At 39.7% G+C, this 13,517-nt stretch overlaps 1 protein-coding gene across 7 annotated transcripts in view; it reads left to right on the top strand.

Moving 5' to 3' along the window:
* Positions 1–13,517, top strand: part of LOC142487227 (uncharacterized) — a 90,046-nt gene that overhangs the window by 70,088 nt on the left and 6,441 nt on the right. For 6 of the 7 annotated variants that reach the window (XM_075586122.1, XM_075586119.1, XM_075586123.1 and 3 more), the window contains 8 exons: positions 2,592–2,714; positions 3,404–3,443; positions 3,922–4,044; positions 5,458–5,503; positions 7,748–7,781; positions 9,420–9,452; positions 11,572–11,631; positions 13,278–13,385. In XM_075586122.1, coding sequence (XP_075442237.1) covers positions 2,592–2,714; positions 3,404–3,443; positions 3,922–4,044; positions 5,458–5,503; positions 7,748–7,781; positions 9,420–9,452; positions 11,572–11,631; positions 13,278–13,385 — 567 coding nt within the window. The remainder of the gene's footprint in view (positions 1–2,591; positions 2,715–3,403; positions 3,444–3,921; positions 4,045–5,457; positions 5,504–7,747; positions 7,782–9,419; positions 9,453–11,571; positions 11,632–13,277; positions 13,386–13,517) is intronic. The other variant, XM_075586120.1, reaches the window with a different exon arrangement.

The following is a 13,517-nucleotide window of genomic DNA, read 5'->3' as shown; positions in this document are numbered from 1 at the left end:
CCCTGCTTTCTCCAATCCTGACCTGGCTATGTCTGACCATGGAATCCGCACTCCGGACCTGACTTCATGGCCTAAGGTCGGTGCTTATACATCCCCACCTCAGCCCCGCGGTCCGGTACCAGTTTGTGGTGAGCACGATCGTTACAGTATAGCAGGTGTAAGGTCAGGGGTTGAAAGGTAACTTTGTGTGTCGTCAGCATAGAGGTGATATTTAAACCCAAAAGATGTGATTAGGTCACCTAGAGAGAGTGTGTAAACAGAAGGGGTTCCAGGACAGAGCCCTGGGGTACCCCCACACAGAGATCAATAGAGGAGGAGGAGGTGTTAGCAAAGAGACACTGAAAGTATGATGGTAAGAGGAGATCCAGGATAGAGCTTTGTTACGAATACCAAGAGTATGGAGAATGTGGAGGAAAAGAGGGTGGTCCACGGTGTCAAATGCTGTAGAGAGGTCGAGTAATATGAGCAGAGTGTAATGACCTCTGTCTTTGGCAGCATGGAGGTCGTCAGTTATTTTAGTGAGGGCTGTTTCAGTAGAGTGAGCAGTGCGGAAGCCAGATTGTAGAGGGTCTATGAGAGAATGGGTGTTGAGAAAGTGGAGCAAGCGACAGAAAACAAGACGTTTTCACACAGCATCTCACACAGCATCTCACACAGCATCTCACACAGCAAGCTCAAAACATTTTTTGTGTGTTTTAAATGTCAATTGGTAACGAATGCTGGGAAGTCTGTGACCCCCTCCTCCTTGGTTTTAAGCGCACCCATCCATGTTTAATTACCAGGTCCTGGTACAAACGTGTGAATGACCAGTCTATTGAGACATTTCCTCCTCCAGGAGACGGGTGAAGAGAGGGTTTAGAGGCAGTGCAGGACCTGCAGTTAAGGGTTTATTTACCTTGACATGGCTACAGGCTTGTAATGCTTTTACCAAAGGATTTAATTAAATGACCCTTACTTATGAGATGAAAGACTGATGGTTTTTAGCTGAATCATTTGTCATATTTGATGTAGTATTGGGGCTTTTTTTACTTTTTGATATTTTTTTTAATTATTATTGTTTACATACTGCTGCCCAGTAGAGCTTGCAGTCTAATTCTCAGTGCCATAAATGACATGTCCAAGGTCACAAGGAGCCGACACTGGGATTTGCACTGGGTTCGCCAGGCAGTGACGTTACCACGGAGCTACCCATTCAGCCCATTACCTATCTGATATTCCCATTTATTATTATTTTTAACTAGTATTTTGCTTTTTAAGGTTTTAGTCAATAATGCTTTTAACATTAAATGTTATGTTTACTGTCATAAATTGGCACTGATTGTTTTCTGCGGATACCGTATGGAATATGGTCCCAAAGGGGATCAAGAAAAGACCCTGCAAGTACATGCACTCTATGATAATGTGTTGATAAGGTAAGTATTAGGAATTGATTGGCTCCTATGGAGATATAGGGTCTTTATTAAAAACAAAAATAATAAAAGTTTTATTACATCAATATATGTGACTGTGTGAATTAATATCTAAAAAACAAAGAACAAACAATGTTTTAAAAATTCCCGTAGAGGAGTTGTAATATTGCTTATATTCAATGCCCAAAATTTATGTAGGCAATTATTTAGTTTACCTGTCCATAGGGTAAATTCAATATTACTGCGACATCAGCAAAGTGCTATTATCTCCCAGAAAAAAACCTCAATGTTTTTTGGTACTGTATACTGTTCATACAGGTTCACACGATTACCTATAGCCCATTCCTATACTCCTTTCCAAATAGTACTGGTTGCATATGGATAAGACTATTCAAGTGAAAGAAGTTGGTTAACACACTAATTTACTTATACATATCCATAGTTCAGGCACACTTACATAAATCCTATATGTAAAATTGGCAAATATCTTGCTAAAGATTGATGTTATGTAAGAAACGTTTGTGTGTCAAAATAGAACTCTCTCTTTTTTGTATACCAGTCTGGAAATAAGGGATATATAGGCTATCTTTAACAAATAATCTGTGTGAAATACATCCAATAATATTCCAACGATACTGGAGGCAGCATATATACAGTACCAAAAATCATTGAGGTTTTTTTCTGGGAGATAATAGCACTTTGCTGATGTCGCAGTAATATTGAATTTACCCTATGGTCAAGTAAACTAAATAATTGCCTATATAAATTTTGGGCATTGAATATAAGCAATATTACAACTCCTCTATGGGGATTTTTAAAGCATTGTTTGTTCTTTGTTTTTTAGATATTAATTCACACAGTCACATATATTGATGTAATAAAACTTGTATTATTTTTGTTTTTAATAACGACCCTATATCTTCATAGGAGCCAATCAATTCCTAATACTTACCTTATCAACACATTATCATAGAGTGCATGTACTTGCAGGGTCTTTTCTTGATCCCTTTTGGAACCATACTTTAACCATATATTTTCCTCTATTGCACCTGATATATAATCATTTGAAGTAATAGGAGAGCAGAATAAAAAACATGTTTTTCGATACCGTATGGAACCAAATTCAATTCTTTTGTTAATGTATTCATCCAAAACAAATGGTCTGGCTTTTTCTTTTTTCAGAGGAAGAATTATCCTGAAATGGGTATACCTAACACCTATCACATAAAAGCCGACGCTAAAGAGAAAAATTTGAGAGAAATCTGTTTGGATATTGAAATGATGTATGGAAGAGAGAGCATAAACGTAATATTTTGTTATTTAAACATTTTCAATAGTTAATTTTGTATATTTTCTTTTGTTCATGTTGCAGTCCAAATAATTCTGTGTTTTTTTCTTTTAATTTTGGATTTGTTTTTCTTGCCAGAAATAAACCTAACAGCAAATTCCTCTCCTCAAATAATATGAATGAGAAGTGTGTGAAAAATGCTAATGTTACGGTTTCTGGCAATCATTACAAAAATTATTGGATTGTTTAGTAGTTTTAATATTACCTGATACCTTTTTTGTTAACGTAAACTTTAAATACTGAACATATTTTAAAGCTACAGATGTGAGGCTAACCTTTGTTTTCTTATATTGTAGCGCTGTAGAGAGATTTGCTTGCATATTTTAGATGTGTGGCAATAGAATAACAAAGCCCTTATTTCTTTCATAGAAAATAATACAAATAAAATCAAACTTGTTTTAAGGCAACATTTATAAATAAATAAAGTTCTAAATATTTCTTTGTTTTAATTGTGTTTTTTCCCCCAGATTATTTATTGAAGGATTGTACCGTGAGGAGCATTTGATATTTTGTTTTGGGAACTGCTGTTTTAAGATATTTAATTTAGCCCAGGCATGCTGTACTGTTACATATATATATTCAGTTACACGTGTGTCTGTACTTTCTATGTATCGATTTTTATTACTTCTTTTACATTTGTGTTTAGGTGGTAGAGGGAACTTCTCTTCCAAGATCCTTTGATGATGGTACGTTGTTCTGCATGCATGTAATTCTGTCCCCTCATCTTAGATTGTTTAGTTGGGAATATACAGTAGAATTTGAAGGTAGATGGGAAATGGGGCTGAGTAGATGAGCCAAGTAGTATGTGCTGTAAAACCTCAGACCCTATCTAATCTTTGGCTTTATTTCATATTTCGGATTACCTTGTGTCTATCACAAACATCTTGCATTCCTTACTGTATTAGTCTCTACCACCTGTTTGGAGACTATTCCACTAATCCACCACCATCTCCGTAAAGAAGTTCTTACTCACATGTCCCCTGAACATCCCACCCTTCAGCTTCAGCACATGACCTCTTATTCTAGCACTTCTCTTTCTCTAAAGTATGCTGCCCTCCTTTACCATGTTGGTATGAGTGATTTAGTCCTATACCTCCCCCTATCTCATCCAAGCTGAAAGCCACTGAACAAAGTAATGTGTTTTGTTATCCTTGTAACACCCAGAACTTTCACCCCCTCCTCCTATCAACTACCGACCGGATAACAAGCTGCAGAATATGGACTTGGAGAACTTTGTTGACATAGATGGCAAACAGTCAGCCCCACGATGTGATATAACCTTTCGAGGTGACTCCTACTCAACCAAACTTTGTGAACAGTAGAGCAGGTGCTGCATTCTGCATGGCACATAGACATAGGGCCTTTCTAGCTAAATTGTATTATACACCATTCTATATCTGTTCCTGCGTGTCACCACGTGTGCTGTGTATAAAAGGAGATATTTGATGCATAATCCGCTCCCTGAGGAAGGTCAATGCAAAGTAAATGCCACTATATTTCACTTGAGAAAGACCTATGGGTTGAAACTTTGTGCTCTGGCTATAATAAATTAGATTAACTAAATCCGAAAGTGCCTTGCATTACTTCTCTCTACTCCGAGGAAGGGGCATGTTTCTACCTAAAACATAGTAATTTTTCTTTGTTTTCTTTTTGATAATATTTGAAGTTTATTTTTATACTGAATTACTAATACAAATAGTTTTATTATGGCCTATTTTGTATACCGTACGTGGTACAAAGTGTTTTCCTCTTTTCCCTGGAATGGGTGTGAAGATGGACCATTCCCTGAGTGAAATTAAAAAGTACTATTCCATGTTTTTTGCACTGCACATTTTGTACAGGGAACGGCTTGTGGCTTTTCATTTTACCAATGTTCCTGTCCTGTAACTTCGGGCTCTGAAAGAGATCCCAAGTTTTTGCTGTGAAACGCGTTGGTGAAATAAAAAGCCACAGGAAGTAAATGCTTTTTTCTTTTCTAGTGATTCATCATTCCCCTTGGTGCATATGTTTCTCTACATTGAGAAACATGTATATTGTTGTAAAAACAGTAGCAGCGCTGTATTCGATTTTCAAGGAAATCTCCACGTCATTTTAGATTTGATACAATATGCTTTAAAAATTGTAAATGTGAATCTTTTTCAAGATAAATACCTTTTGTTTAAAAAGAAAGTGGGGCTGTAGATGTGTAAATGAAAATGTAGTACTTGTGTTTGTCAATAACAAATCGCGATCCCTAACTCTTTTGGTTAACATATTGGGTTATTCATTAAAGTGCAGATTAAGCTTTACTGCACGGAAACCCCCATTCAAATCAATGGACATTTCCATGCAGCAATGCTAGATGGGAATTAGCATATTTTAATAACCGCTTATGTGCTCATTGGTTTCCCATAGCACAACTACATTCATTTTATTTTGACTTCCACAAATATGATGGAACAAGGTACCGCCTGTTTCGAACAAACTGTGTACCTGCTTCAGTTGTGTGCAGTGTTTATTTGTGACTGCATGTGGTAATGCACAGACTGCTAGTGGCAGCTGTGTAAAGTCATTAGGATGTACATCAAGCAGAGTCGTTCAGGCACATCCTGACAATGCCCATTTCCAACAATATCTAAATGAAACATTAGGATTTGCTGCTTGGGAATAGTGTGGAAATGTATCTGTATGTAAATGTAAGGCTTTGTGTTTTCTTTATAGAATTAAAGGCGGCTCATGAAGCAAAACTGAGTGAAACGCACACTAGGTAAATACAGGGTGGGATTCTGTTTTTTTAAGTTTTTTTTTCTTTGCAAATCTAGAATATATTGTCGTTTTGTTTATTCGTTGTGTGTGTAAAATATATATTTATAGTTTATTTTAGTTCTAGGAGAGGTTGTATACTTAAAAACGTACGTGGCTCGTGTCATGTATTTTTAGCATTCTGTTGCTTTCCCTGTGGTGCCTCCATTTTGTCAATCACCCAGATTTAAACGTGGTCCTAAGAAATTATGCACCTTTAAATGTTGCCATTGTTTTTATATAGAAACCCTTTATATAACATTTAAAAATATGAATCGATTTTACTGTATGTTAACCCTTTGAGTGCACACAATCTCCACAAAATCTCCAACCAAGTTATACTTGTGCAACAGATCTCCAAAGGAGTCCTGCTACAGTTCTTTTGTACATACAGGAAATGGGTTGAAGGAGGGCGCACTGTGCGTTTTTTCAAAAAATATGTGTGTCTTTATATTGCGCCATTAATGTACATAGCGCTTCACAGCAGTAGTATATTTATTTCACGCCATACTGTACGTAGATCAAAGCTATGGTGAGAAATAAACTTTTTGAGAAAATCTGTAATGCCCACTCCTTCAGCCCAACCCTTTGGGTGCCTCGGGATGTGCCCTGAACTGCATGAAAGCCAGTACTCTAGGGGCCCTACGTATTGTATGTCTTTATTTATATAGCGCCAAAAGTGTACTCAGCGCTTCACAAAGAATACAGTACAGGGAATTATAATACAAGACGTGCAGCAAAATCAGACAATAGGAAATCCCTGCCCCGAAGAGCTTACAATCTAAGTGTTTTGATGGGGAACTTACAAAGACAGTAGGTGAGGGAGTAAGTGCTATAGATGGCAGTGCTTGGTCACAATGGGTGGTAGGAGTGACTGAGTGTGGGACAGTAACCATGAGTGCAGACTATTGGGATGCTTGATTTGTGGGGCAAGTTTTAAGGCTAGTCAAATAACTTAAGGGTTAACACACTTTACAGGGGAAGAGATGGCAGGGAGGCATGGGTGAAATCAGGTGTGTATGTCTGGCTTCAGGCTTAGGGGAGATCCCCAGCAGCAGGAAGGAGTAGATAGATAGAGGGTGTGAATAGAGGAGTTGTGTGGGTGCTTTTTATTGAGGGGTAAAGAAGTTGTTGGGAGAGAGGTGTATAAATAATGGTGCAGTGGGGAAGTTGGCGAGATCAGAGACGTTCACAAAGGAGTGAGGAAACAGTAAACAGAAAAAGCAGAAGGGAGGGCATAATGAGATGCAGGAGGAGAGATTCCCAAGTTATTGCAGGATAGGAAGAGTACAAAGAATCACAGCTTTTCGAATGCTAAGTTCTCACAGTTGCAAAGTTGTTGTGCAGAGTCTCGATCTTCCTCCAATCTTCACCTCCAATATCAATTCCAAAATTAACTCTGCCACACATTTTAACTGGGACACTTAAGATGGGACACCCAGCCAAATGGCTTCGCAGCCAAGATAGTCTGTCTTAAATACTCTATTCACATGCAATTGAATAACAATTAAGGGAGTGGTTTGTCTATTCAGCTCAAGGAAACATTCCCCAATAGTCAATTAAATCTTAATTTCTCTTGTTGGTAGAATTCAGCTCAATGAAACATACCTGTTTGAAGAAATAAATCAGAATGTTAATCCAGATATTCAAAATGCATCGATGATTAAAGATAGAAATAGTACAGTCTAAGTCATGCACTAAATACTAATTTTCTAGGGCAAGGTTGCGATGAACATAATTGGAACGGAAATTGAGTATCCTCCACTTTCGTTCACATTATGGAAATCTGCCCGCGACCACGTACTTGCTACACCAAGCAATCACGTTGTTGAGATCAGGGAGACTGGTGGCTGCTGCTCTTACGACAGTCAGAGGGATAAAGGAAGGTAGGGGGTGAACACCACACAAAATTAACACAAAATTAACATTTTAGCTGTCGTGATGGTGTTCAGACTGGTTTTCTTTTAAAGCCGCCAAGACCGTTAATTGTAAACTTATATTTCTTTTTAGAAATGCCAAAATTTGTCATGCGCCTTGGAGGGACCACTTAATCCAGAGACATTTGAGTTAGTGTCATAAGTGTAGAAAAGCATTGCAATGGTTCATTACTGTCTCCAAACCACTAAATAAAAAATGGGTGTGGGATGGCTGGTTTCAGCTCAATTTATAAGTCTCTACATTTCTGCTTCTATCCCATGTACATGTGCAGTTGGGCTCCTGTTCAGTCCAGTACTGGAGGACAAGTAAGTAGTGCATTGTTTAATAGCTTCTTATTAATGGCAGATTTGTATAACCAGATACTCTAAATTTGTAATGCATCATCTTCTACTTTTTTTTTTTTTTTTTACTAAAAGAAAGGAAACTTGTTTATTTGCTACAAACACAATTACACTCTTTTATATTAAGGGACATATGAACCGGTAAGACTTGGCGCTTTGTTACAGAATTAGAAGTGATTAAAGGGTCACGAGTTTAACGAAGCAGCAAATTTACAGGTGTAGCTAAGATTATTGCATCTGCTCATAACACAGAATATTGCCTGTAAAGCAGAATATCACAAATGTTCCGTAGAATTCAATGGCGGTGATAATGCAGAATCACAGAATATCCCACTACAACGGGCTAGCGGGTGCAATAACCTAATGGGCACATATATGTATATACAGCAGGGCCCCGGGTATATGGCGGGTTCCATTCCAGAGGCCCGCCGTATAGTGAAAATCACCGGAAAGCGGATCCGGCGATTTTCAGTGCTGCGCATGCGCAAACTGGCATTTTTGCCATTCTGCGCATGTGCGACCTGTGGTCTGCGCACGCAACCAGCGGTCTGCGCATGCGCGCCGGGTGCACCCGCCCATTCTGCGCATGGGCGATTTTAAATTCAACATGGCGGCCCCCTTCTCGGTGCCGCCGTATCAGCGGATCGCTGAAAAGCAGAGCACCGAGAAGCGGGGCCCTGCTGTTTACGGATAGGCATGCACGAGAAAATAAGCATTACATTCTGACCGGTTTCTGCTTTTGAAATCTGGGAATATACTGTATGTCAGAAACTTCACATTATCTCATTGAAATGTGTGTGTGTGTGTGTGTGTGTGTGTGTGTGTGTGTGTGTGTGTGTGTGTGTGTGTGTGTGTGTGTGTGTGTGTGTGTGTTATATTATAACTAGAAACTGGCGCCCTCCAGTGTACATTGATTCCTGGCTCGAATGAGGGCAGAGTAATTATGGAATGGCCTCTCAGCCAAGGTTATAATACAGTGTGAGGTCCTGACAACAGAAAGGACAATGGGCAGACTAGGTGGGTAAAGTGAATTTTATCTGCTCTCATTTTCTATGTACCCAGGTCACACAGACTGTGTAAGTCCTTTGTCCCCATTCACATATCTTAAAGGAGCCATTTAAATTAAAAAATAAAATAAAAACATTTTTTAAATATAGGTTTGAAGCAGAGGTCTCCGGAGCTGAACCCCATTAATTTTAGCTCTGAGAACCCCCTCCTTCCCGAGATTCTTATTTCCAATGGGGGTGCCGGTAACTCTGCAAAGTTTAAAGCTCCCACTTCACGCGGGCCAATAGGAAGCCGCACCTGATGACGTCACTGCTTCCTATTGGCCCACATTATGTGACCCGTGCCAGCCAAGCGGAGCAGCTACTGGCACCCCCTACAGAGGTCTGTATCTCCCAAGCAGGGGGTACCCGGAAATAAAATGAATGGGGTTCAGCTCCGGAAACCCCCTGCTTCAATAATACGTAAATAATGGGGGTGGGGGAAACGGCAGCTTGGATTGCCACTTGAATTATTACAGCTTCTGCTAAATATAAAAGCAACATGAAACTAACCTTCTTTATGGGGATATTCCTGTTTTCTTTTTATGTACAACAGGATAATGACCGTGACCTAGAAGTGCGCAGCATGGTAAGACACTGTATATACAATAAGCATTGCTTCTATATACTGCAAATCCAAAAGGACCAGGCACCCTGAAACATTGTGTTTTTAGTTATGCTATCAATAAACTTTTATAATGTATTTTCCACCGAAGCATCCAGTGCTGATTTCGCAATATACTATAAACTGTTTCCTTCAATCCGGCACAGACGCATCTTAATAAAGTGGCAATGCAGTTTGTATGATTTTATCTTATTTTTTTTGTTTTAATAGATGCAGCTGTTGCTTAGTTTTAAGTAAATGTACCGGTTTTGCCCGATTTATAAGGGAAAGTTTTTTTCAGTAAGGTTAAGTTGAAAAGTTCATACTTGCCTTATAACCGGGTCAGTCCACTTTGCTAACCAATCAGCAGTCGGATGTGTGAGGTAAGAGGGTAAAACTGGAAACTCCACCTTCGGGGCCCGAAGCAGCCATGTTGCTTATGGCAGGAAGCTCAAAACGAGACACAGCCTAGGGAAATTGCGGGCGCTGTTCAGGGCAGTGGTGTGGGCCCTCTGTAACTCTCTTATCTTCACCAGCACGATCTCTTCCTGTCACTGTACCTCCTCATGGCACCGCCACGTCAAATGGCGTCACGTTGCCATGACAATGGGACGCTCAAGTCGTGGCGCCATGAGGAGGGATACTGACAGCATGAGACTGTGCTGGAAAAGGTAAGAGAGTTACAGAGGCCCCGTGCTCTCCTCCAATAAACTGTTTAATTGTTGTGGGGAAGAGTGCAAGGCCTCTGTAACTGCGGGGATCAGTGCAGTGGCAACGATAGCACCACCATCAAGCCGTATGTGTATAAACATTTTCATGTCCGGGACTCGAGTAAACTTGGTGGCTCCAGGCTTGGTAGCCAAATGGTCTCTCGGAATCGTGGACCTGGCAGTCCCCTGCTCATATACCGTGCACAAGCATTTATACACTTTATACACTTTAATAAAATATACTTTCACATTTTTTCTAAGTTCTTTGGTTATGGGGAATAGAATGAAAAAGCGTGCAGATTAATTTTCACCAGCCTTATCCCCACACTGAAACTGGACTTAAACTTTTAAAACCCTCACAACCTCATGTATGATTGGAGTACCCCCAGAACCTCTATACTGGTTCTGGGTAACTGTGCATTAACTGGGCATCCCCTTATAACCTGGGGACCCCTTGACTGTTCCAGGGATACCTTACACCCCTATGTCCCATTCACCTTTCTGGTCTGTGCTGAAGCATGGAATCCTAGTGGTGAGTCGCGCAAGCGTTTTCAAGGGGAGATTTGGCCGGAGCAATGTGTCTCAATGTATCCGAGAATCCGACCTGATTCCCGGGTACATTTTTGGGGTATCCAGCAATTCTGGAACCCCGCTACCTAGACTCATTCTGACAAGACTTTCTACATAAAACCCCCCCTTGAAATTCATTCCCTTGCAATCTCTGCTTGCTGGCACACCTGGAAAGGTATAACACAGAATATTCTTTATTGTCCCACAATTATTCACAATGAGGTACAATAAACAGGTTCAAGAGCTGACACTCTAAAACCCCAAATATGGATCAGAGATAACCAAACAGACGTAATACCTTTATTGAGAGCCTAGTTACTCCCCTCACCGTCACAGTTGATATGGCATTGAAACTCCTTCAGAAGAGCATAAAGAGAGGGACTTTGTTTTTAATGCAGTATGGTTAAATTGTTCTGCCCATTATTGCGAATGATATGCAGAAGAGGCGTTCCCCCTCCCCCCTAACATTGCATAGTTGCTAAGGGCCGATGAGCGAGCCACGCCACCTTCGGGTAAGACATGCCTCACGTCGGGTTATGTGAAGCTAATGCAAGGCCGTGCTGATTTAACCTTTATGTGAAGCTTATGCTAATGAGATTTGCAGATAATTAGCTTTGTGACTATGTGTTAAACTCCTGGAAAATAACGTCCATTAGTATTTTATGTAACCTAGCGTTATTTGCCCTGGTTTAAAGGAGCTTAGATGGGACAAAACGTGTTCACTCTTTTGCATTGTTGTGGAACTGAGCTAATTCTTACATCTTTGGAAAGTGCGGACAAAAAGAGTAATGTTCTAATCCACTTGTTTTTGTGTCTCCCGCTAGGAATGTAGTGAATGTGATCCGGATGAATTCATGTGCAACAGTGAGCTCTTTGAATTCTTGGTAACTCTTCATAAACTTATTTTTATGGCATTTGGGGTTAGAGAGGGAGCAACTCTGGGATACTAAAGATCTGAGATGGAGACTGAAACTATTGGGAGCGTGATCAAAATGCTCCGCGCTATCCCTGATTTAGGACCCAGTGCTTGTTTTGCATTGCTGTAATCCTTAAACAGAACAGTTCGATACAATCATGAAATACTTTCTTAGGTTTACAACCTGGATGGATTGAAAATTAGTGATATATATTATATAATTATTATTTATTTATTTTTTAAGTGTTTTACATTTCAGGTCTTGACATATGATAGTGCAGAACAACATATCCAGGGCTTGTAGTAACGTGAAATAACCCATCTCCGTTCAGCACATATGTATTTGAAATATTAAGTGCCCAGGAGGTTAAATGGAGCGCTCCCCACACCCAGTGCAGTTTAACACTTTGCGTGCCGGAGGGGTCGTGGTGGCAGAGTGCCATGGCCCCTCTGTCACAGTGCGGTCACGTGATCGCTGCTGCCATTGTGGATGTGATAGAAGGGGAGGGATCCTCTTCCTTTGCCTCCCTGGTTAGATCACGTCTTGCACTCCATGGGAACACAGGATGGAATCTAACCCGGATAAAACAAGCCCTATTAGCATGACATAGTGACCACTTCCTGGGGCATGGATAGGGTGACCTCAAATAGAAACTAGACATTAAGGAAATCATGTTTTTTGACACACACAAGAAAGCAGTAAAACAAAGCAGCACATGATCAGGGGGCAAGATACTAATAGGCTTCCCAGGGGTTTGCTGCTTTAAATCCTATATTAACTTCTGTTTCATCCTGAAAGTCAAACATGGATATTGCAGATGTAACGTTGTTCGTGTAACCTCCAGCGCTCCATAATGAACACCAGTCAAAAAATGGGCGCAATCTTATTCAGTCGTATGGACAACACAATACAATATATAAATGGTTCAGGTGTATTGGTTTTCTGAAATTTTTTAAAGTCAAGAGACATGTATGGGATGCTGCCCAAACATATAATATTTATAGTAACATGAATATCGAGGTCTACTGTATATGACTGAATAACATTGCACCTGTTTTTTGACTAATGTTTGACTTGTGTTCGTTATTGAGTGCTGTAGGATATACACATGTTACAATTACACATTTTGTGAGAATATGGGGAGATTGCACATACCTCTGTGCACCACACTAAATACATTCAATGCATTGATTAGTATTTGTTCCTAGTGCTATCTGACCTACAACAAAACTGTATAAATATAACCGGGCATATAAATTAATGGCCATCACTAGGGGTTTGTTGGGAGCTGCATTTAGAGCAAAGGTTGTTACTCCCCAAAATATTGTTCTGCACTAGCATTTTTTATACCACTGGAGACATATTGTTATAAAATAATAGTAATAATTTGACTGCGTAAAATTACAGTATAGAGAAGTACAAAGCAATGATCATACAGCCATCAATTTTATCCTGGTGTTTCACACACCCGCAAAAAATGCCAGCCAAATTTCCTAGTGTGTGTTTTTTGATTGATGTGCATAAGTGTCCTGTGTAAACTAGACTGGTATCAGCAAAACTAAGCTTGTATATTAATTATAATTAAAACCATTTATTTTTCTTTGTTTCCCCAGGATAGCTTCAAGATAATAAATGACACCGATGTTTCATTTATCTTGAAAGTCACTGAGAGTTTTTCTAAAGCTTTAGTACGCTACAAGAAAAATAGCGCAGAAAAAAAGGTAAGTCATTTGATGTGGTATCTTTAGATAAAGTCTTACATGCCGCTTCTTCCTTTTTTTGTTTTTCACCCAAGCTAACCACATCATGAGAAATAATGGGTCGCTGGCATTTTAACCACGTTTTCTACTAGA

This window comes from Ascaphus truei, chromosome 2, assembly GCF_040206685.1.
Source record: "Ascaphus truei isolate aAscTru1 chromosome 2, aAscTru1.hap1, whole genome shotgun sequence".
Classification (NCBI taxonomy): Eukaryota; Metazoa; Chordata; class Amphibia; order Anura; family Ascaphidae; genus Ascaphus; species Ascaphus truei.
This window is presented reverse-complemented; position numbering and strand designations above follow the sequence as displayed.